This window comes from Uranotaenia lowii, chromosome 1, assembly GCF_029784155.1.
Source record: "Uranotaenia lowii strain MFRU-FL chromosome 1, ASM2978415v1, whole genome shotgun sequence".
NCBI lineage: Eukaryota > Metazoa > Arthropoda > Insecta > Diptera > Culicidae > Uranotaenia > Uranotaenia lowii.
The window spans coordinates 136290843-136316899 of record NC_073691.1 but is presented as its reverse complement, the minus strand read 5'-3'; the positions used below and the strand labels follow the sequence as shown (position 1 = coordinate 136316899).

The 26057-nt window shown below is 36.9% G+C and overlaps 1 protein-coding gene across 2 annotated transcripts in view; it reads left to right on the top strand.

Moving 5' to 3' along the window:
* The window catches only part of LOC129740187 (putative aminopeptidase W07G4.4), a 51732-nt gene extending 25898 nt beyond the window's left edge, over positions 1–25834 (top strand). For both annotated transcript variants that reach the window (XM_055731804.1, XM_055731805.1), the window contains 2 exons: positions 20317–21682; positions 25423–25834. In XM_055731804.1, coding sequence (XP_055587779.1) covers positions 20317–21682; positions 25423–25590 — 1534 coding nt within the window. In that variant the 3' untranslated portion in view covers positions 25591–25834. The remainder of the gene's footprint in view (positions 1–20316; positions 21683–25422) is intronic.
* Positions 25835–26057: the final 223 nt, after the last annotated feature.

The window sequence follows — 26057 nt, the reverse complement described above, 5'->3', positions numbered from 1 at the left end:
TAACGTAGATTGATTTTGCTCAGTTTTTCTTACACGTGATTTTAAACGGTTCTCGCGAATCAACTCGTTATTCGAGATAGAAAATATTTCAAGTCGTACGTGTAAACGGCAGATTTGATATAGGATAAAAAACCTTGTGTAATTTGTATAAAATAAGTTTTGTTTGGTAATTTATTTAAAAATTTGAAAAGACTTTCACGTTTATATACTTTGGACAATTGAGTCGGAAAAGGTGGTTTAAAATATAAGACAATTTAATCAAGATTCCGGCGAAAAAATAAATCTCTATAATTGTATAATCTACAATTTTTTCGAAGCAACTTAAATTAAAATTTTCTCTTCATACATTGGTTGAACGTTCTCCAAGAACACTCAACTGAATCTGAATCTCACTGTAATGCTTTAGAGTTATTCAGTGTTTTCTTATATAAACTATGAAAAATGCTGCTTAAAAGAATTGATTTTTGAAAGATTTCTGTTCATTACAGAGTTCAAATTGAGACAAAAGTTTAATTTTTCCAGTGTTAGTCAGTTAACTTTATAAAAGTTTTCCTAGAAAAAAAGCGGGACATTTTGAGGAAAAAGCGGGACAGCGGGACATTCAACAAAAAAGCAGGACATGTCCCGCTTTTGTGGGGCGGATGGCAACCCTACCTTAGTTAAACCAAATTTTTATGTTGAATTTTATGGGAGTCCAAGGGAGGGATTATTTTATTTTTTTACGTAGTTTTCCGTCTCACGACATAACTTGATGAACATAATTCATAAATTTCACTCCCTCGGATACATTTCTCGTATCCAAATATCTTCACATGCCAAATGTTGCAAGCACTTTTTGACCACCGTGCGGGACAAGCGGAAAACAGAATGAGATAAAGGGAACACTAGAAAAATATTGTATCAGCTGTTTGCGATGTTTATGTTCATGGGCGCTGACATGTTTAGAAAGGTTGTTTTTGAGAGAATGGCGAATGTACCATTTTGGAAATAGTTCGTTGGAAATATAAAAGAAAGCGAAAAGAGCTAGTGCAAGAATTCCATTGTGATTGTAAAAATTGTGTTAGAGAGACGTGTAAGGAAATTGTAATATATTTTAAATGTGAATTCGAATGATATTTTAATATTAGTTTTTCAAAGATAGGACAAATTATCGTTCCGACTGATTGGTCGACTAATTGTATTGTGGTGACCAACTGTATTTGAAGACGTACCGTGAGTAGATGTTAAATACGAACAAAACAATGACATTGAGACAAAATATTTCATTCGAATAGGTTGATGACTGAAGGAAACCGTTTGAATTGACAACATTCAAGTACATCTCATTGAGAACTTACCGTAAGTCACTTTTAATTGTACTTAAAGCAGAATTTGATGAACATTTTATTCAGGACTAAGCGCCCATCTAAGAACTGTGGTTTTGGACGGAAAATCAATAGAATCAGGGAGAAACTTGTAATGTAAGTTAGTGTAATAGGGCTTGATTATTATTATTATTATTAATACCAAAATAAATTGTAGCTTTAAATTGTCTCACGATAAATTTTGAGGATTTGTTTACTGAACCTGACTTCAACCTCCGGAATCCGCCAAAGAACATTTTTAAAGATTACAAATGGCGACAAGAATGGCCAAAGATTACCAGTTCCCGTGCTGTGACCAAGGTAGCGACTTTGACTCCAGTGTTCGCTGCAATAAATGTGAAGAGTGGTACCATTTTTGCTGCGTGAACGTAGATGAAGAGGACGTCGAGGGTACTCTTTGGTTTTGCAACAAATGTATTTGTTCAGAGCCATCCCTCCTGGAATCCTTTGGAGCAGCTGGACAAACCGCCACTCGTCGCCAACCGCATAGGGCAGCCAAAAAGAAAGGTAGTAAAGAGCCTGCAGTCGGTAAGTCGAAAATAACTACGAACAAGAAGCTTAGTAATAGTAAAAGCAAACGACAGAAGGAAGCTTTAGCAATTAAGTCAGGAAACAAGAAATCTGCCCAAGATTCAGGTTCTAAAAGTAGATTGTCAAATGCTTTGTCAAACGGTGGTCATTTACCCGGTACAATTGAAGCGCGAAGTGAGAGTAAGATGCGAAAAAGTGGAAGTGAGTCGTCCAAAAGTTCAGTGCGCGAGGCAGCTAAGCGAGAACTGCAACGACTGCGTGAAATTAGTATGAAAAAAATGGAAGAAGAAGAAATTGAGCTTAAGTTGTTGGAACATAAGCTAAAAACGGTTCAACGTGAACGAGAAGAAATGGAATCTAGGCACGTACAAGAGAGGCTCGCTGAAGAAACAAGTGATTCAAGCGAAGATGATTCCGGCGAAGGAGATGCAGATGATTTTCTGGAGAAGGTAGAAGCATGGAATGCCGGTCAGGAAAACCAACATCTGGAGGATCCGGTTGCAGTATCAAAACACTCAGTTAGTCTTCCTGCTCAAGCAAAACAATCGACCATGAATCAAGACGAAAACAGAAAGCGATCATCAGGAGCGAAACCTAAATCAAACCGGGCTTGTCGTGAATCGATTCCAGGCAGCATTAGCAGCATAGTAAGTGATTTCGAGGCTCCATGTGGTGTTATGAGGAAAAGGTTGCCTGCAATTCAAAAGGTTCCAACACATCTCCAGATAGCTGCTAGACAAGTACCCCAAAACGTTGCCCAAGTTCTCAGGAAGGCCAGAAGAGTGGCCAATGTTCATAAGTGCATACGAGCAAGCTAATGAATCTTGTGGTTTCACTGACGCAGAGAATTTGGTTAGGCTTCAAGAAGCATTGTTGGGGAAAGCACTTGAAACAGTACGCAACCGTCTGCTGCTTCCAGAGAACGTTCCGAAAATTATCGAAAAGCTTCGCAAAAGGTTTGGAAATCCTGAAATATTATCCACTATGCTAGCTTATCGTATACAACGCCTTTCGGGACCCAGTTCGGAAGATTTAGAATCTTTGATCGAATTCGGCAGTGCTGTGGAAGAGTTTACTGAACATATGAAAGCGGCTAAACTTTTCGACCATCTTAAAAATCCAATCCTTATGAAGAGTCTTATGCAGAAACTCCCTCCGTGTTACGTTATGGAATGGGTTGAGTTTAAACGTCGCTGGTCTGTGGTTGACTTGGAAACTTTCGGAAATTTTATGGAGGAGTTAGTCGATAAAGCGTTGGAAGGTACGTTTGAGCAGTTTGGTGCAGATGACGTTATAAAAGGAAAGAAACGGGAGAAATTCGGAACCAAAGGACTTGTGAATTTGACGGTTGCCGAGCCACACGATCATTGTTGTACGTGTACTCAAAGGGAATCGACAACAGATATGCAGAAAAACCAACAAGCTGTCGGAGCTATTCGGTCCGTGACGTTAGACCGCAGCTGTTCAGTTTGCAAGAAACCCGGATATTTCGGAAGAAACTGCAACGAGTTTTTGAAGTTGAACTTAGAAGAAAGATGGAGTACTACGAACCGATTACAATTATGCCCTTTATGCCTTTTCAATCACGGTGGAAGAGAATGTTTTTCAAAGCGAAGATGTAACGTCAACCAGTGCCAAAAAAGGCATCACCCAATGTTACATTGGGAACCAACTGAGGGGACATACGCTATCAGAAATTGTAACAACCATCATCGTTCAGATCACTCAGTTCTCTATCGGATAATGCCAGTTACCCTGTACAGTTTGGAGAAGCAAGTCCATGTATTGGCTCTTATCGATGAGGGTTCTTCCATCACTTTGATAGACAACGAATTAGCAAATCAGTTAGGAGCGGAAGGAGAACGAGAACAAATGTTCTGTGGCGGATTCCGGAGGTTGAAGTCAGGTTCAGTAAACAAATCCTCAAAATTTATCGTGAGACAATTTAAAGCTACAATTTATTTTGGTATTAATAATAATAATAATAATCAAGCCCTATTACACTAACTTACATTACAAGTTTCTCCCTGATTCTATTGATTTTCCGTCCAAAACCACAGTTCTTAGATGGGCGCTTAGTCCTGAATAAAATGTTCATCAAATTCTGCTTTAAGTACAATTAAAAGTGACTTACGGTAAGTTCTCAATGAGATGTACTTGAATGTTGTCAATTCAAACGGTTTCCTTCAGTCATCAACCTATTCGAATGAAATATTTTGTCTCAATGTCATTGTTTTGTTCGTATTTAACATCTACTCACGGTACGTCTTCAAATACAGTTGGTCACCACAATACAATTAGTCGACCAATCAGTCGGAACGATAATTTGTCCTATCTTTGAAAAACTAATATTAAAATATCATTCGAATTCACATTTAAAATATATTACAATTTCCTTACACGTCTCTCTAACACAATTTTTACAATCACAATGGAATTCTTGCACTAGCTCTTTTCGCTTTCTTTTATATTTCCAACGAACTATTTCCAAAATGGTACATTCGCCATTCTCTCCAAAACAACCTTTCTAAACATGTCAGCGCCCATGAACATAAACATCGCAAACAGCTGATACAATATTTTTCTAGTGTTTCCTTTATCTCATTCTGTTTTCCGCTTGTCCCGCACGGTGGTCAAAAAGTGCTTGCAACATCCTCCCCCGCGTAAGCCCTGAAGTTGACTAGCAGGGGTAAACTTCTGGGCTTACTCCTCAAAAATTTCAAGCACTGCTAACTTCGCGACAGGTCTCTTCCGTTCTCCTTTGTCGGTTTTTACTGTTGCTGATCGCACCCGACCGTCAGATCCTTCAAACACCTTGGTCACCAATCCTCGTTTTCGATGATTGTCCTCCATAACGAAGACTAAATCTCCTGGTTTAATTTGTCTACTTTCGTTGAACCATTTTGGTCGTTTGTTCAGTCCCGGAAAATACTCGCGACACCATTGTTCCCACATACAATTACAGAAGCTTTAAATACATTATTGGACGGTGGTCGGTTGACAGACGAAATCCTGTTGACAACACTGGTTGAGGCTGAAGATTTAATCAACTCGAGGCCATTAACTTATGTATCTACAAATTCCAGAGATGATCCGGCTGCATTAACCCCGAATCATTTCTTAAAAGGAGTCTCGGCAGAATGTTTGCCACCTCGAAATCCCGTAGAAACAGCAGCAGCACTAAGGAGCAAATATTGTCGAGCTCAACAGCTCGCAGATAAGATGTGGGAACGATGGTGTCGCGAGTATTTTCCGGGACTGAACAAACGACCAAAATGGTTCAACGAAAGTAGACAAATTAAACCAGGAGATTTAGTCTTCGTTATGGAGGACAATCATCGAAAACGAGGATTGGTGACCAAGGTGTTTGAAGGATCTGACGGTCGGGTGCGATCAGCAACAGTAAAAACCGACAAAGGAGAACGGAAGAGACCTGTCGCGAAGTTAGCAGTGCTTGAAATTATTGAGGAGTAAGCCCAGAAGTTTACCCCTGCTAGTCAACTTCAGGGCTTACGCGGGGGAGGATGTTGCAAGCACTTTTTGACCACCGTGCGGGACAAGCGGAAAACAGAATGAGATAAAGGAAACACTAGAAAAATATTGTATCAGCTGTTTGCGATGTTTATGTTCATGGGCGCTGACATGTTTAGAAAGGTTGTTTTTGAGAGAATGGCGAATGTACCATTTTGGAAATAGTTCGTTGGAAATATAAAAGAAAGCGAAAAGAGCTAGTGCAAGAATTCCATTGTGATTGTAAAAATTGTGTTAGAGAGACGTGTAAGGAAATTGTAATATATTTTAAATGTGAATTCGAATGATATTTTAATATTAGTTTTTCAAAGATAGGACAAATTATCGTTCCGACTGATTGGTCGACTAATTGTATTGTGGTGACCAACTGTATTTGAAGACGTACCGTGAGTAGATGTTAAATACGAACAAAACAATGACATTGAGACAAAATATTTCATTCGAATAGGTTGATGACTGAAGGAAACCGTTTGAATTGACAACATTCAAGTACATCTCATTGAGAACTTACCGTAAGTCACTTTTAATTGTACTTAAAGCAGAATTTGATGAACATTTTATTCAGGACTAAGCGCCCATCTAAGAACTGTGGTTTTGGACGGAAAATCAATAGAATCAGGGAGAAACTTGTAATGTAAGTTAGTGTAATAGGGCTTGATTATTATTATTATTATTAATACCAAAATAAATTGTAGCTTTAAATTGTCTCACGATAAATTTTGAGGATTTGTTTACTGAACCTGACTTCAACCTCCGGAATCCGCCACAGAACACCAAACTTGGCCACATTCGCTGATTTCGCTTTCGAACAATACAAAACTCCCGCCTTCTATCATCTCACTGAATGGGACCAACAAAATTCGTGGAATTCGTGCCAAAGTACCCTTACATTTAAAATTTGGTTACCATTGCTCGATTAGTGATCAAGATATTAAAAATGACTGCACAGGAGAGTTTTTTTTTACCCTTCCTATCTCCTCAGTGCACTGGAAGCAGAGAGAAGACTTGATCTAGCATACACTTCTTCAAAAACTTCTTAAAGCCAAATTTGATTACATGTTTAATGTTTCTCGCGTAAAGTAGGCCATGGACTACACAACATTTGTACAAATTGTGATTGTTTGATTCTATGCAATCCCAAAAACAAATTTCGCGCGAACACAAACGATTGCTGACGAAAACAGTAACAGCAACAACAAAAACCAGCAACAACAAAAACCACCTTCACACCGGCTGGGACTGAGTAAATGGCCTGAAGTTTGTACAAACAGCACCATACACCATGCCGCAGAGGGTGGTTTTTACAAAATATTTCGATCGCGACCGATTTTACTCTAACCGTTTGCGCGATCATTGAAACAGTGCCATACACGATGAAAATCGTATTCACACCGACCGAGTTTTATCGCATTTGCACAAATGTGGTGTAGTCTATGGCCCGCTTAAATGTATGGGAGCCTCTTCTTCTACTTCCAGTGGAGAGGAAGTTGTTTCAAACCACCATAGGAACCTTCTTCGCAAGCAATGCACTTTAGAGTTTGTTATGTATCTGTATGAACAGAAACATTGTTATTGTTTTGTATTGAATAAGAAATGAAAATCAGGTAGGGTAAATGTACCCGACATTGGCACCTAAGGCATGGTTTACCCTTTTTTCGACATTCCTACCTTCCTGTTGAGTGCACCATATAACATCCTTTGAAGAATTTACTTGCTAACTTGCTTAGAGTTCAACAAAAATATGTTTTCTCTATGGAACTTCCATTAATGTGAGTAAAATGCATGCAAAGTACTCACTGCGGTGCTCCAATTACTTGGCCGCCGTACCAATTGTTTGCCGTTTCGATGATCCGATTCTTGGCCACCAGCAAAGTGCAATAGATCTTTACCAACAATGCTCAATTGACAGTTAACAGAATTGTTGGCTATTCTGAATATAAGGCCACTGAGGGAATTACGTCAGCTGAGCGTATTTGATTGAAAGGGAAGCACAAAATAAGCTTTCATTTCAAAAAGTCGGAAGTCCAGAAATTCCGCAATGCCATTGCGACACATAGGGTTATTTTCACTACCAAACAACTGTCTTCATATTGTGGAGTTTGGCTTCATAAAGTAAGAAATTGAAAAATTCCTTCAATGGTATTTTAAAATTTTGCCCTTTTGAATTTGTTAGCTGAGATTATGAGCTTCTAGCAAGAGCCATCTCGAATGCCCGGGGCGTTGCGCAGTGGTTTGACACGCCAAATAGATGTTAGAATGTAAACCTTGCTAAAACATTTTTTTTTAAATTCGACTCACGTCAAATATTTTAAGGAATAATTGGAAAGCAAACGATATTTTCCTGAACTTCCAGCTTCTGTTTCCATGAAAAAAGATAGAACAAAAATCCAAAAAATTAAATCTAAACCATATACCTGGTTCCCAAGCAATAAAAAACGATTCCAAAACTCAATTAATTATGTATTTTATATACTAAAGTAATAAATTGCCATCGATCTAACAATTTTTAGATAAGAAAAACATCTTAAATCTTGTGAGATGCTTAATTTAATTGAATTTTTTTTTAATATTTCGAACCACTGTGTTCTGTAGGAGACCGCGTGGCTTTTACTCGGCAGACTGCAATGCAAATGCTGTTCGCACGCATACCAATGTACCTTCGATTCATGGTTCCCAAATAGCGATTTTTGCATTTTCAATGCTCGGATATGACTTTTAGTTAGTCGAATCACTTATATTCTCCAACTTATTTCGAAGCTTAAGTTGATAGCAACGGTCTTATCATACAACCCAATTAGTATGAAAACATTTGTGCGTAGTTTCAAATGAAGTTTTAGGGAAAACATCAGCCCAAAAATACCTCTTTAATGAACATGTATTTTTTCCAGCTTCCAACACCTGTGGTGTATTTCGATTGAAGTTGCATGCCAAGGAAAGGAACAAAATTAGTTTTAAATTTTTATTCAAAATATAAATAAATATTCACTATTTAGTCTTTCTAGTATATTTTGATTTTTTGCCGAGTTTAACTGTAAGCATGAGTATTTTTGCAAATTTTTCAAATGAATGTTCGCGTTTGAAATCGCATGTGAACTTAACAGTTGCACTAGAAAGGTGAGTTCATCTGATTTTCATACGGTGATTTCCAACATAATTTCCTCGGATGCAGATCGAAAAAAAATTAACTTCTTCATTGAAGTACAAACAATCAAAAAATTCGGTATGCACAGATTTAAAACAAATTATTCTCTTCGCAATGAAAATATATTCAAAATTTTTTAAGCTCAATTTGGACCTGAAAAACATGAAAAGGCATGTTGGCATGCCAAGAAAAGGACCATGCCAAAATAGGACTCACTTACCCTAACCCATTATTAGAAAATTTATGAAGATATGTTTTATGAATTATGCATTACAATCGGTAGAATATAATAGACATATATTTTGTAGCGCTAAGTGATCAATTCCCGATTTATACGGACTTTCATTGACCTAAAATAATAATATAATCGCTTACTTTCTTTGTCCTTGACGCGTTATATGCAGTCCTCGATTCGATGTGTTTCCTCTTCTCGGAAAGAAAAAAAAAATCACTCATTCAAGATGATTCGCCTACACTCGGCCACCGAGATCGTTTCACGCTCCACAAAGTCAGATTGTCCGGCAAGTTCATCCCCTCGATGATGGAAGGTGGAGTCCTGAGAAGATTGAGCGACGGGCGGGCCGAGCAGAGGGAAAAAAAATTAAATAAAAAAGAACATTCGAACCAGAGATAACTGTTCCTGTGGCCATGTTCGTCTGACCCACTTTCGGATCGGAGGCACGGTTGTAGGTATTTTAGTTTGCTGGAGTGGTCGTTCTTTGCAAATCACGTCTCAGGTATTTTCATTCTCCTGCCTTGGGAAACCACACAGCAGCAAGCACGCGAAACTGTTTAGAGAACGGGTTTATGGATTCGCCCACCGTGGGGGGAAGAGAGGCGGAAGAACACTCCCGCGGCGTTGTAAATGCCGTACGTATGTGGGTACAACAAGAGACCCGTTAAGAGCAATGGTCAAGCAATCGCGAGAAATGCGAGAGAACACCTGTACTAGGGTGGGTATTTAAATTAGTACTAAATCTTCTGAAGAACCGTCTAATGAGTCAGATACAAGAAATCTATTTAGGTATATATAATAGCTGACCCAATGTGCTTTGCTATACTAAGCACCATTCATAAACAAGTCAAAACTTTTCAAAACTATAAGGATTTAAAAATTTTATTGAAAAGAATAACTTATTGTATTTTGGTAAAAATTTGTTTGCCAATGCATCAATCATCTAATTATTTAAAACACTTATGTGTATTGGTTTTTTCATGAAAATTTCTCGAGAATTATGCGAGTTTTGTCATACTTTTGGTTATTTTGTATGGGAGCCCCCTTTGAAAGAAACCGAAAACGCTTAATTTTTTTTAATAAGGTCGACACCTAATTTCAAATCTTTCTTTTGTCACTCAGAGTTGGAACATCGCAAGGGGGGGTTATTAAAAATAATGCGAAAAACAAATAAATTGAAATAAATTGCACAAAAGCTTGTATGCAACAAAATTGTTTACAATACCATTGCACAAAACCTCTAAATCAACTAATTTTTCATTGAAAAATTCAATAAAAACCAAGAATACAAAAGTAGAAATAACCCAATCTTCTAAAATTTATTTTTTGGTCTTGTAATCATTTGGATATTTGAATTTTTCAACAAAAATTTACATAAAATAGTTCAAACTTGGTTTATTTCCCCCCTTTGGGTTTTTTTTTGGAAATTTCGAAGGGGGGGGGGAGGAGGGAGGGGGTGATAAAAAAAGATATTTATATTTGCTCCAGCCTTATCTTATCACTTGAAAACTTATGTGTCAGCATAATTTGATCGAAAAAGTTTGAAAATTGTTCGAATTATCTCACATTATATTTGGATTTTACATGGAACACACCTCCCTCCCCCCAACATTGGCAACGGATTGCAATACAATAAATTTTCTTAATATGTCAACACTTTTTCAACAATTTATAAAATAAATCATTCAATGATGTAATGATGTAATATTGTGGAAAATTTGATGAAAATTTCTATGGATTGTATTTTGTGATAATTTTGTATGAGAGCCCCCCTCCCTTCCCTTACGTTCCATTAAGTCGGAGAAAGTATTATTGAAACCAGCCCAGGCACCTGAAACCGGGGAACTGAAATGAAGGGAGAAAAGTCGTCAATGATCACACAAATTGTGCAGCCAATGATTGAATTTGTGGTAATTTGTGGCAATTTGTTAGAGAAAATTAGAAGGTTTGAGTTCAAATGAGAGAAACCAGTGCTCAGAGAGAGTGTAAATGTGCTAATTGTTGCAAGTTGCAAATTATTGCAATTTGTGAAGCAGTTGTGGAATTTTGATCATTACCACTCCAAATGCAAAGAACTCTCTCTTGATTTCAATGCTTTGCCCGAGACCCTCAGATACCAAATTTCACATTCATTTTCACATTTCATTTTTATATGAGGCCTTGGAACCAAAGGTGTATCTATATATATAAAAAGCAATTTCTGTATGTTTGTTTGTTTGTTTGTTTATTTGTCCTCTATAGACTCAGCCGTCTTAAGAGCTAGAGAGCTGAAATTTGGCATAGATGCTCTTTAGGACCAGGAATGATGAAAAATGTGTTTAGACTTTCAGATGACCCCTTCTGAAGGCGGTCGTCCATACAAGACAAATATTGTTTTCGCGATATTGACGTTACTTTTCGTCGGATTGTGTTGAAAATTTGCACATGAGTGTTTTGAAAGACAAGCGATCGATTTCAGGTGTCAAATTTTGTGTAAGGGGTCATCCAAAGGGGTCGTCCATATTAACTGTTTGCTGTTTTTGCGATATTGACGTTGTTATACATCGTATTCAGATGAAAATTGATACACGATAGTTTTGAGTGACGTGCAATCGATTTGAGGTATCAAATTCAGTGTAAGGGGCCGGCTAAAGGGGTCGTCCATTTTAAATTTTCAGTATCTTAGTGATATTGTCGTTTTTATACATCGGATTGGGATGAAAATTTGCACATAGGAGTTATCGGGGGCAAACAACCGATTTCACTTATCCAAACTAAAATCAGGGGTCGGGCAAAGGGGTCGTCCATGTTAACTATTCACTGTTGATGCGATATTGTCGTTATTATACATCGGATTCAGACGAAAATTGGTACACGAGAGTTTTGAGAGATGAGCAATGGATTTCAGGTATTAAATTCAGTTTAAGGAGCCAGCAAAGGGGGTCGTCCATATAAACCTTTCAATCTTTTTGCAATATCGTCGTTATTATACATCGGATTGATATGAAATTTTGCACACGGTAGTTTTCAGGGACGGGCAATCGAGTTCAGTTGTGAAATGTTTTGCCAGGGATCGACGAAAGGGGTCGTTCATATAAATGAATTTTTCACTATTTTTAGCAATATTCACGTTATTATACAATGGATTGCTTTGAAAATTAGCACACGGGAGTTTTGAGGGAAGGGTAATCGATTTCAGATATCAAAGATTATATAAGAGCACCCGAAAGGGTTTTAGCCTTTTGGCAATAATTGCGTTGTTATGCAATGATTTAGTCGAAATTCATACACGTGGTTTTTGATTCCTAATTTCAAATTTAGTAGCAGACGACAGACGAAGTGATCGTCCAATATTTTTGCAGTTATTACTTAACAATGAATTCAGAAGTACATCTGAAAAATGCTTGGCAATTGACTTTCATTCAAACTGTTCATGACATATTCCAAGTTGAAAGCGAAACGGAGTTCGTATGGGATCAGCTAGTAAGTGCATAAAAGCTGATTTCGAGAAAAAAGCGCTTAAACTTCGTTGTGTTCCAATAAATTCCTAGATATTTTTTATGAACCTTTTTTAACCTTTTCCTTCCCACGAGGTTTTCCACGTTTTAAAAATAGAAACATTGATTTACAAATACAATTTTAGAACAAAAGATGCATAATTTAAAGCTACTTGAACTTGTATTTACTAAAATTTAAAAACTTCACTAGCCTCGTGATGCTGAACTTTTTTTCCATTTTACTATTTACGAGTTGTAACCGAACAAGTGCTCTTAAGTTAAGCTTTTTTTATAAAAAAAAACATATTTTTAGCTCGAGTAAATGTACTAGGGTGGCCCAAAATTGTACTATGTCTGGGATTTTGGGGGCTCAAGCTTCAAATGATAGCTTAGGGTGTAAGAAACAATATTTTATATGGCGGCGACTCAGAAAAATGATGTTTAGAGGTCGTGCTGGTTCGGTTTTTGGAAAAAGGTCATTTTTTCGACATTTTGTCCTAATAACATTTTCAGATCTTGAAAAAGTATCAAACATGTGGCTCTAATATTTTTTAATATTTTTTTAAATTTTCTTTATAATGTAAGTTTTAAACTAAAAATTTATTGGGAATGTTTTGAACTCTCAATTTGTATGTATGATTTTTTAAATTACGCAATACTATGAATTTTTGTGAAAAAAAATTAACAATTCATAAAAAAGTGTACTTTGGAATAACATTTTCATTCAACATTGAATTCAAAAGATGAGCAACGTTATGATGTGCAACATTGCAGAAGAAAGTGTACAGCTATAACTTGTCGTTTAAAAGTTATCAAGTTTTTCTGAGTGAAACAGTCACAAATTTCAAACTTTTGCTAAGAATTGCTCTATATTATGATGTGGATGAGTTTCGAGCAATCATAAAGCAATTCTCAGCAAAAATTTGAAAATTGGGACTTTTTTCCACAGTGAAACTTTAATTACTTTGAAACGACAAGTCATAGCTATACACTTTCTTCTGCAAAGTTGCACATCACAACGTCGCGCATCTATTGAATTCAATATCAATTAAAAATCTTAATCCAAAGTACACTTTTTTGTTAATTTTAATTATTTTTTTTACAAAAATTCATAGTATTGCATAATTAAAAAATCATACATACAAATTGAGAGTCCAAAACCGTCCCAAGAAATTTTTAGTTTAAAACATTCATTAAAATTTAAAAAATATTAGAGACACATGTTTGATACTTTTTCAAGATCTGAAAATGTTATTAGGACAAAATGTCGAATAAATGGCCTTTTTCCAAAAATCGAACCTGTGCGACCTCTAAACATCATCTAAAGCTATCAGCCCCCAAAATCCCAGACATAGTACAATTTTGGGCCACCCTAATGTACATCCACCCTATGCGATAACAAACGGCAGACTGATCTGAACAAGCGGCCTATCATCTTACCGTTTTCTGGATGAGATCTGTTAAGCACGGAAAACCGAAGAGGCCCAAAGTCAACAAACTCTGAGTAAGTATCGGCATTTTTTTTTCCATTTGGTGTACGGTACTCGTTCATGTCCACGAAGAGGAACAGCGATGGTCGCGAGTTCGCTTTCAGGAAGAACCAACCACGAAATGTAGGTTAATTAGCAGTATCGGATTGCTTGCGATAGTACACTGATAATACATTTCACAAATTTTGAAAAATTGTTTCACACATTATCAGCAAATGTATGGAGCTCTCAAATTGAAGTGTGATTTTCACACACCACCATGGATGTTCTTCACACATTATACGTATTAGATTATTTTTAATGTTTTTTTCTAGATCCTTTGTGCTATCAGCTGCCTGCCCACTCGGTTGGATAATCATTAAAAGCCTCCTATTTGTAATTTTATGTTAATATAATTTTATTAATAATAGCACCTCGAAAAAATCAGCAATTGTTGTGTTTCATTTGGTTTCGAATCATAAATAACACTACTGAGCACGTTTGCTTGATTTTACACATTTTGATCGTTGAGCTATGTACATTTTACACATTTATCCACCAAATTCAATTTCGCTTTTAAAACTTTTATTTTGGCTGCTCTAAAACTTTTGCCTGACAGTGTAAAACTGCATAATTTTATCGACCAGTATAATGCTTCGTTTGTTTTGATTCCAAAATCAATCACCACATTTAATTTCAAGTGCGTTTTCAAATAAACTGAAATTGTAAAATTGGTGCAATTTTCGCTAGCCAAGTGTAGGGGAGAGGCGGGCTATATGCGCATATTAAGGAAAGCACTCATTTTCTCCCATATTCCAATAGATAGGAGTCTGAAAACAATATACACATGAGCGTACATCTGTTTTACATACATCAGAGCAATTTTTCTGATAAAATCTCTTACAGTTTTTGTGAAATTAATTTTATAATAAAAGAAGTCAAAATAGCCGATTTCCGAAACTGGAGGGCTAAATGCGCATATTTATATTTTTAGCTATATTTCATTAACACTTGCAATATTTTGATATTATTTAATTGAAAATGGTAGAAACGGATATTAAGCATACGTCAAGGCTGAAATTTTGATGAAATTTTTTACATCACTAGTTCTTTTGCATGAAACATAGTTAAGTATGCCATATGGCCATATTTCATGGTAATATTTTGTTCATATCGTATTTCAATCGGATCAGTATAAAGTTCTTCTTTTTTCGCTGTAAGATCGTGATTTGAGCGTAGATTTAATGTTGAAATGATAAAAAGTAAAAAAATTATAAGACTAATCTATTTTTCTTGATATAGGCATTTAACCTGCCTTGATATGGGCATTCAGAACCAGTCTCTTATTCCAATATGTTATCATTTACAACTTTGCCAAAAGCTTCAATTTGTTGAATTTCCGATTGCCAGATGGATAAGAAAGAAAAATCATTAAAATTTTTGTTCACAGATTCTGTACGCACGATAATTAAAGTTCAATATATTAGAACAAAACTGACAAAAATCTTGTTTAAATTTTTAAATTTTTTCGACTTTATATAACAATTTAATTTTTTCATGCCATGTGTTAAAAGCGTATTACCCTCAAACTGCACTGATTAGATATGATGAAATTCCAGCCATATCGTCAATCGGCTGTATGCGCATATTACCCAATAAATCTTTTTTTGTAAAGCTAGCCCTTTTTATTACCTTTCTATTGATGCAAAAAATATACAAATTGGTTGTATAGCGATCAAGTTATTAAAAGATGTTTGCAACAAACTTGATTTGATAAAATATTTTTCATTCAAGTTTGCTCCTCACCAACTTGTGCACAAGAAAGAATATTTTATTCAATCAAGTACCCCATGACGGGGCCAGGAGTTAAAAAAAGCGCGCGCTTTGATCAAGTTGTAAGCAAGTCCTCTTGATGCCACGTTTTTCATGTTGCATGAAGCTAAAACTTGAACAGCAACATAAATATGATTTAAAAACTGGTGCATAAATATTTGAATAACTTTGCTCCTATTCTTGCGATAATTACATTTTAAGCATCAAATGAATGGTAATAAACAAGGCTATCTTAACAAAAAAAGATTTTGTGAAACATATTTTTTTCTGATTTACTACAGATTGTTAACTCTCAACTTGTAAGTAAAATTTCTGTACAAGTTGGTAGTTTATGATTTTTTAAATTTTTTCGGTTTGTTTTGAACGATTATCTAGAACAGATTCATAAAAATGGTCATAATATCAACCACCATGCATCATAAAATTATCGTTTAATATTAACAGTGGCTTGCTAGAACTCTCATAAGAATATTTTCAAGAAAAATGGTCTTTTTTCACAAAAACTCATTGCGCAGAACAGAGTTTAGTTCAAAAGATCTCAAATTTGGCAGAAATACTTGAAAATGCATGAGGAACAACCTATATGAGTCCGGCTTTGATCTGCGAAAAAAACCGAAAAGTGAACTAGTCTAATATACATTCATTCAAACCTCCCCCCCATTAGGAGGATCTGCTCTGAGAGACACTATTCGTTTGCTGCCCCGAACGAACTCTCTCAACGTTCGGTTGCTACATGATGCATGAAGAAGACGAGGCACACATACTCATTTACGTTCTTGAATTTGAATAACTCCAGCCGATAGCTGTCGTTGAGGAGAACATCTTCAACCTCGCCGCAAAGGTTGAGGCAGCAACAAAAACAACCGAACTTATTGCGTTGCACGGCCCGCAACGTATAGTGCAAAGAGGGGGGAGGAAAAAGAAACGAAAAAACTAGCTGCCTGCGTGCGGTTGCTGTGCAATAATAGCAATAGCAGAAAAACCTCACGCATTCGATCCAGGCACAAACGAGGAGACTCGGGTTTGCTCTGCCTTTTGAATTCGGTTCGCTCAAGGTTGTAACAGGAGATGAGTGAGAGCCATTCGTTTGGTTTTTTGGATTCGCTGCCTCGAATGTATACTGCTTCTTGAAGGCGTGCCATATTGAGAGCATATGCATCATCGGTTTTGTCGTTTTCGCTGCCTCAAAGCAACCTTTGCTTCCGAGTAAAGCAGTGAGCGAGAGAAGGTTGATCAATTCATGCTCAGCAAAATTCAATCACTGGTAAAGTGACAGAGGTTCATCGCTAGGTGAGTGACTGAGTGAACTCATGTGTCAAACTAGCTCGTTTTTTTGCTCGCGCTTCCGAATTTTATAAATAGTTTTTTAAACAACAAGTACAAATTTCGAGTCGTAAAGGGTCGCAATCTGATTTCACGGTGTTAGCAAGTCTTTCAAGCCGGAATTGATGCCTAGATTTGCAGCGGATTTGCCGGTGACTGGTTGGAGCAAAAAAAAAAAAAAATCGCAAATCAAATGCCCAAGCCGACAGATGTGTTCACCGACCAGTGCGTCATAAAACGGATTCAATTTAGCTTTTATAAGAGCAAGTTCACTGGTATTGGGAAAAAGAGGTAGAAATTTTGACACTTGTGGCGCATATTGAAAACTTTACCATGCAAAAACATTTTCAAGATCCTCAATTCAGTTCGGCCTTCAAATTTTTTTACAACACGTGTTCTATTTTCGCATGCTGTGATGCAAAAATAGCTCAATTTTCATCACATACGGCTGAAGTAGAAACAGTGCTGTAAAAAAAAAACGCCCAAAGATCTTGAAAACATTTTCGCATGGAAAATTTTTCAAAATATGCTACAACTGTCGATATTTCTTCCACTTTTCCCCAACACGCTCTTAGAGCAAGTTCACTGGTGTTGGGAAAAGTGGTAGAAATTTTGTCATTTTGAAAAGTCGAGTAAGACGGACACAGCGGGTAAAACGGACACTTTCAATATTTCGAGAATTACAACGTTTGGCACTAATCTAATGATGGGAATATGTTCGCCTAAGTGTATCAACACTTTCGAGACCCTTTGTTTATTTATAGCAAGCAAGGTCCCGTAATAGTAAACAAAACAAACAAAAAATTTGAGAATCCATTATTTGATGTAATTTTCTCTCCTCATAGAATAGTTCATAACTCGCAAAATTTTCGAAAATGTCAACCGTTTTCAAAGGAAGATTGTTTTTTAGGCTTCTTTTTAACCATATGGAGAAAAATCAACGAGTTTCGGTCAAAGGGCTTGAACATCAATCGCTTAGAAATAAAAGTTGCTAAGGCGGGTAAGACGGACACCTCAAGGTCGGGTAAAACGGACACATAAGTTTCTCCAGGTATTTTAAATTTTTCATCGGTTTGATCCTCCATATGCCTTCAGAAGACCTTAGCAAGAGCAATTGCCAGTCGAAAAGCGCTCAACATCTCAAACAGGCCATAAAAACTGTAAAAACAGGATCTCCGATGAAGAAAGCGCCTACAAAATACGGAATTCCGAAACCACACTGTTTCCATTTTGGTTTAAAAACGTTTTCTTATACTTATCTCACAAAAATATCTACATTTACAGCAATTTTTGCGGAAAAATGTACCTTTTCTGAACAGTGTCCGTTTTACCCGACCATTTTTGAAAAGTGTAATTTGCAAGCATTTTTTAGATGGCTATAAAAACAGTCTTTATTAAGGAAATTTACTAATTCCAGTGGTTAATGCGATAGCAAACAACCTAAACTGCCCATCTGCACGAAAACTGCGATTAAAATAGCAATATCTGGGTTTCTATTGCGATTCTACCTTAGGGTGTCCGTCTTACCCGACTTTCTCCTATGTGATAGAAATTGAGCTTTTTTTTGCATCACAGCATGCGAAACTACAACCCGTGTTGTAAAAAACTTGAAGACTACAGATCTTGAAAATGTTTTCGCATGGCAAAATTTTCAAAATGTGCAAAAAGGGACAAAATTTCTACTACTTTTTCCCAACACCAGTAAACTTGCTCTAAGTAAGTAGCTAAGAAATATTTTTGCAGGCAGCTTATAACACTAAATGTGGTTTTCTCCTGTTTTTAACCCTGCATTTCATGATTTTTTATTTTCCCTTAAAAAGCGTTTTAAACAGTTGGAAATGATTTGTACATCAAGAAAAAAAAATTAAAATAAAATATGATTTTTAACTTTTTTCATACATTAATTGTTGCAAATTTGTTACTTTATGAAACGAAGGGTTAAGTAATTTATTTGGAGCCTCCCTAACTACAGCTGAAGAAGAAAAACGTCACGATCGCTGCTGGAGAATCTATTAGTTCAACCGCTTTAGATTTCCGAATGGCAGCTGATCCCGTTGGACTAATTTATGCATCAAGCTGCAAGCTATTGAGTTAGACAAATTGCTCGCCATTGATTACCAAAACATATTAAACTTTCAAAGTCCCGAAGATTTTCTGGTTGATATTGTTATTTTTAAATGGTATCAAGATTATTTGAAATATAAAAACTCTGATTCAATCAAAAACTTACTCCTCACTTGTTTTATTATTCAACGTTGATAAAGTCGCGAATGCCATAATGATGGTAAAACGATTAGAATCGAAACAAAAAAAAAAAGATTGTTTAGAGAATTTCACACAAGAAAATATTCTGTTGTATAGTTTTCATAGGTTGCCACCTTACAGATTCGAGGATTCTCGTATTGGGTCCGCTATGTGTTAAGTAATTAAGGAATTGGAACTCAGAATAACGAACATTGGAGGCTGCAGGGTTTGACCGAAAATTACCGTTTTTGACCTGAACTGCCCAAAAAAATTAAAATAAGCTTAAAAGCTCTACACAAGAATATATGTAAGTGCGAAAAATTTATTCTATTGGAGAATTCGCAAAACTCGGATTCGGAGTATATAGGTACTATACTTAACATCGGACAGATTTCTAATAAAAGAAATTGCGATAAACTGGAGTGCTATACACACAGAAAAATTTTGACTTTTGCGTGTCACTGAAAACTGCAACCTTTAAAATAAATCACCTGTAATTAACAAAACCTGTAATTTTAAATTGTTTTCCTTGGAAGTTAACGAAGGTTCATTCAGTATTACAGCAAATGTCCTGCAAAAAAGTTGTAGGCTAAAAATTAAATGTCACGTAATCATGTTTTCGACCTGTAAAATTGCGGTAAATGTCCTGCTCCTTTTTTGTTACAGGACATTTGCGTAATTTTACAGGAAATAATTTTTGCTGTGTAGAAAGTGGTCAAAGTGTATGTATGACATCCATATAAATCATTTACATATTTTCCGACACCTTTGAAAATTAAGAGAACCGATATGAAACTGAGCCCATGGGGATCATGATTAATAACCAATTGATTTTTGTTTTGTTCCAAAAAAAACGCTGAAAATATAGATAAGATAAGAAGATTGGAAGAAGGGGGTTTCAAAAGTTGAACAACCAATACTATCTATCGCATTTCGGATCAGTTATCTAAATGGAGTTCTCCCATTCATAACATCTACCTATTATTAGTAGAAATACATTAATTAAACACATTCCGATTATCGATTGATAAACATACACTTTCTTATATGTCGCTGTTGTGCAGGGTCACAATTATTGTACCGGTTTCTGTTCTGACGGAACGGAACTTCTTCATTTTACATAAGCACTCAAATGTCCTTTCCATTTTTGTTCTAAATCTGCCCTCAGGTTTCTTCCATGCCGGTTGCTGGAACCGGTAGCATCCCTTAATCGGGATCAGCTGAAAACTTCCAACTATGATACGGTTTGCATCATCGATGGCGACCACGTGCCGACCGAGTTAGAAGCCTGCTTTCGCACGCATCGTTCGATAGATGCAGCTTTCGACTGTGTGACGAGCTGTTTTTTCTCGGATGCGATTGGGTGCCGGGTTGTCTACAGCCCACTGGGCAAGTTGACCGATTTCGACGATGTTCGCCGGTACGCTGAGGCTGCAGGATGTGCTCTAGGTCGCGCTCTAAAGGCTGGCGCTAAGCAGCCTCTCTTAGTTTTGCCGGAAAGTAAGGACTTCGGCGAAGCTGCGTTGGTCTCGGTTTTGGGTGCTCTTGCTAAGCTGTACGTACCGCTTCAACTACGAGAAGACTGTCCGGAAAAGGCGACATTCTGTTCGTTGGGATTTATGCATTCGGAATCTAATAAATTGATAGGAATCCTTAAAGAAGCTAAAGCTTTCGAAAATGGACGTTTTGTTGCCAGGGATATTGGAGGAGGAGATCCAGAACGGATGGCACCACCACGAGTTGAGCAATATCTTTCGGCTAGTGTTTACGATCGGAATTTGATATTCCAGACTGTGATATCAGATGAAGCGGTCCTGTTAAAGGAATATCCATTGTTTGCGGCGGTTAATCGAGCAGCGAAATGTGTTCCTCGTCATAAAGGGCGACTGGTCTTCCTGGAGTACAAATCCAACAGCCCTCCTAAGAAAACGTTGATCTTGGTGGGCAAGGGTGTCACTTACGATACCGGTGGTGCCGATGTGAAGGCTGGAGGTGTTATGGCTGGAATGAGTAGAGATAAATGCGGAGCTGCTGCAGTTGCCGGTTTCATGAAGACAGTGGAACAACTTCAGCCTCAAGGTATACACGTGATCGGAGTCATGTGCTTGGTTAGAAATTCCATTGGCGAAGAGTGCTACGTTTCGGATGAAATGATAACTTCGCGAGCTGGACTAAGAGTCCGTGTGGGAAATACAGATGCCGAAGGTCGTATGGCAATGGCCGATGCCCTTTGCCACATGAAGGAGCGTGTTATTTCGGAAAACATGCCAGATCCGCATTTGTTTACCATTGCCACCTTGACGGGACATGCCGTACTAGCCGTTGGTAACCATTCAATCGTCATGGACAATGGACCGGCCAGGGCTGCTGGTCATGGGCTCCGCTTGCAGGAAGAAGGTGAGAAGATTGGAGACCCATTCGAAATTTCGATTCTTCGAAAGGAAGACTTTGACGCTCACTGCGGCAAGTGCTTTGGCGAAGACGTTCTGCAGGCCAACAATCTTCCATCATCAAGAACAGTTCGAGGTCATCAGGTGAGTTGTTGTTAACCCTATTATAATTGAGAAACATGTAAGATTTTTAATTGTTCATTTCTTTTTAAATTTTAATAAGATGACAAATTTAAAAAAAATCACCTGAAATTATTCAAATAATAAAGGGTGTCCACTGTCCACGATAAAATTGCCACACACAAAATTGATTCGCAAAATTCGACTTTTCATCCGATTGCCTTAAAATGTTCAGGGATTAAAAAAATAACTCTTAAACTTCATTTTACCATTCTATTCGTATTTTATTTACAGTCCATACGAAAATGCCCGTACCTTGGCCTTAATTTAACCCCGGCAATAAGATTCTGCACAACCTGTAAATCAACCGTTTTTTAGATGTAAACCCATACTTTCTTCAGTTCCTCGACTGTCTTCACTACCTTAGGTCATTTAAGAAGGTACTGTTTCATAATCGCCCAGTACTTCTCGATGGGGCGGAGCTCCGGAGTGTGAGAATTTTCGGCACGAAATTGACTTTATTGTCCGCATACCACTTCCGCACGTCCTTGGAGTAGTGGCATGATGCCAAATCCGGCCAGAAGACTGTTGGGACGTTGTGGGTCTTCAGGAGAGGAAGCAGCCGCTTCTGGAGGCACTCTTTCATGTACACTGTTTCATTTCCGTTCATCGTGTCCTGGGCCCTGGGTCACGAAAGGTGCACTCCGCTTCCCACACGTGCGGACATGCTTCGGAACGCTGAACTTATCCTTGGCCGTAAAAAACAGGTTTCCGAGGATCTGTTTGAATTCGGCCTTCACATATTTTTCGTCGTCCATGATACAGCATTCAATTTTCGTCACAATCGTCATCCTTGTTCTCTTGATGAATGCGCAAGATTTTTTCACGCACGATCTTTTCTTTCGACTCCATTTCCACAAGTTTTGATCACAGGACTTCAAAACTTGCAGGATGTAAACAATACACTATGAACTAAATGCACCCAAATTTTCATTAAATTCTACCCATAGGTTAAAAAGTTAGAGCAATTTCATGGTGTGGCAATTTCACCGTGGACACCCTTTACGTAACGCATTAAGGGAGAGGGATGTTAGAGTTTGTTACGTTTTGAAGGTTTTGGCTTAAAAATCTTATATGAATGTGTTACTTAGGGAGAAGGGAAGGGGGTGGGGCGAAAATGATCGAAAATTGCGTTACCACGGAGAAAAAGTATAGTTTTTCCTGTTATATTCCACTTATGTTCAACTATCTTTCTGATTGATTCTCGGCCAACTATAAATCTGAAGATTTCAACTATATATAATAGATTATCTTATTGGTATTTTGCGTTTAACGTTATATATAATGGATTCAAATATAGTTGTATGATTGATTTTATGCATTCAACTATAAATATAATAGATTCAACTATAATCATATGATTGATGTTGTGCATTCAGAAATAAATATAGTAAATTTAATTATACTGGTATTAACTGTAAATATAATGGAACCAATTACATTTCTATGATTGATTTAATGAGTTTAACTGATTGATTGATGATGATATTGTAAGATTGTTTTTTTTTATTTCAATCATACTTTTGATTAATTTTATGGTATAATTTAGTGTTTGGTTTTTATTTCATATAAAAAATTGTATACATTTAATTAAAAAAAAGTTCGACGTCCATTAGGCTGCCCGTGAATATCATAAAATTTGGTTCGGCAGCAGGATGTTGTGCTTTGCAAATTCATCTTGCTCCAGCAAATGATTTGGCCGCTAGCTGGCCGTAAATGTCGACGAAGAACAACCTGCGATTCATCCTGATATTTTTTTTGGGTTTGGCCAACGCAGGACACCTCGCTCCAACAAATGATTTGGCTGATAGCAGACCGGCGTATCATTTATTTCCTGGGAAATGGGAATCTTCGGGAAAGTCATTGGTTTTTTGTTTGGTGCTGCGAACAAATTCACGTTCTGAATGAAGGGCTAGTGGGGCTTTTTCGGGTTTAAGAATGAACCAATTTGCCGACTAAGGACCTCTGGACTCGGTGCATCCAATGGAGAGTAACCTAGATGTGGAGAAATATAATAATTTTTGATTTAACGAACAAAATTCAACCAAGTTAACAAACTTACCTGCCGATTTTGAGGTTGTTTTTTTCTGCAGCACACATTACACTCATGCAGTAGAACATTCAAATCGTGGTTCAAATCGAGCTTATCGAAAATCTCAACTTTATGAATAATTGTTTTAAAATAGTTATATTTAAATTCAAATACACAGATATAATTGAAATAATTAGCTGAAATTATTGAATCAACTAATCGACTTTTTTCCGTGACGTTATATTTGAATGCCCCCCTAAGTGAATCTATGTATATCCCCGAAAACCCATTAACCCAAGGGAGGGTTCGAAAAATGTCAAAAAATTTGTTAGTTTCATTCAGACATACTGAAAAACCAGATTTTTTTCAGAAACTAAATTTGTTATATGAAAATAATAATCAGATTAACAAAAAAAACCAAAATGTGATGTTGAAAAATCTGTTCATCCTAAAGTGAGATACAGCAATTCAATGCCAAAAACAGATGTGTATTTTGAAGTAAGAGTTTTTTTCAACCGGAAGTTCTGGAGAATCGGCCAAACCTTCCATTGGACGCCTACATATTTGTACATCTGTAGATTAGGTAGATAGAATTCTTAACAATTTCGAAAATCGTCAAGTTATTAGCATTTCAAAAAGGGCACTTTCTTTTATTTGTCTCAATTTAGGCTTTAAGAAAATCAACCATCAAAAACAATCAGCTTGTGATGAAAAAAGTTATTGATGAAAAACCAGTATTTTTCGTTCCTCCCGGGCAAAATAACTTAAAACTTTATTCACGTTTGAGACTCAAGCAACCCCTCCATATGGTCAGATCTTCCTGAAATTTGGCATGTGGCCTTTTGGTAAGCTAATAAATAATTTTGACTTGGAGCGAGTGAGATTTATCATGTTTCATTCTTCCTATACTATGATAAGTTTACTGCGGTTCGTTAAATTATTAAAAACTACAAAAAATACTATTATGGTAAAGTAGCCATAACTTCTTCAATTTTCAACCGATTTTGATAAATAACCACTTGAAATCTTTGTTTTAAATTGGCATTGAAGCGCAGAAGAAAATCAGATTTTTTATATGTTACCATCGAGTCTAAAACTTTCGCTGAAACAAAATTTTCTCTAAAAAAATTTATTTTCATATTTTTTTCTATCATAAAGTCACTAATATCAACAACACTGTTGATCATACGCAAAACAGTGTTCAGATGATCGATAGATTATTTATTTATCTTCAATATGCAAAAGAGTGATTTCAAATTACTGTTATGCCGTCCGAGATATTTTCATCTAAGTATGTACTAAACATTTTTTTATTTTTCCAAAATTTCATATTTCGAGCATAACTCAAAAACGGTTCTACTGAGATTTTTTTTTAATTTCATTTTCGGATACAGCGCCCGATTTTAGATAAAAAATATTGGTCAGTCAATCAAGTTCACGTTTTTTTTAAATTTTGTAAACTAGTGTTATCAGTGCCTTATTAGTTCAGGTCAAATTTTCAAATGGAATTATTCAAATTTTTGTTTCACAAAGAGATTTGAAATTTAAATTTTTATTGATAGAGTATGGATTTCAAACAAACGTCTTTTCAGATTTTCGCTTCGAAACTTGAGTACATTATATGAGAATATCCTTGTAATTTAATATTTAATTCTTCGTATCATCTCTACAGACTCCAGCGGCATTCATGATACTTTCGACGGGACTGGAAAAGCATGGGCTGAAATCCGATCGGCCGATAAAGTACTCGCATCTGGACATTGCGGGCAGTGCCGGAGATATTCCCGATCCCCCAACTGGTGCTCCAATTATGGCCCTGGCTAGAACCCATCTGCGTTAAGGTATTTGCATTTTGTACGGGTTTACAAAGCCCGGTAACTTCATTACATCACATGTATGCTTAAAGCGATAGAAAGGAAAACCTTCGATAGATTAGATTGATATAATTGGTACTTCAATTAGGAACTCAGTGAACGATCGTAACGTGTAGTACTTATCAGCGGGGAAAGTAGTAGGGTTTATGCAAAATCTTCATCCCAATGAAATGGAAATAAAACGACACAGCATTCAGTAAGAAACAGCAATCCAATCCGATTCAGGAACTTCTTTCACGAGATCCGAATGCCTTACGTCCGGTCCAAGCTGGTCTTGGCAGTTGAACGAACTCTCTGGGAATAAGCCGAGGTGGGAGTTGCCTCGAGTTGTTGGTTTGGGAGGGGGGCGGTGAAGGGGGAGGGAGTTCCGCTGGCTGACCGGCCGAAACAGAGCAGAGATCACCTCCGCCACGCCACGCGCGCTCTGCATCAA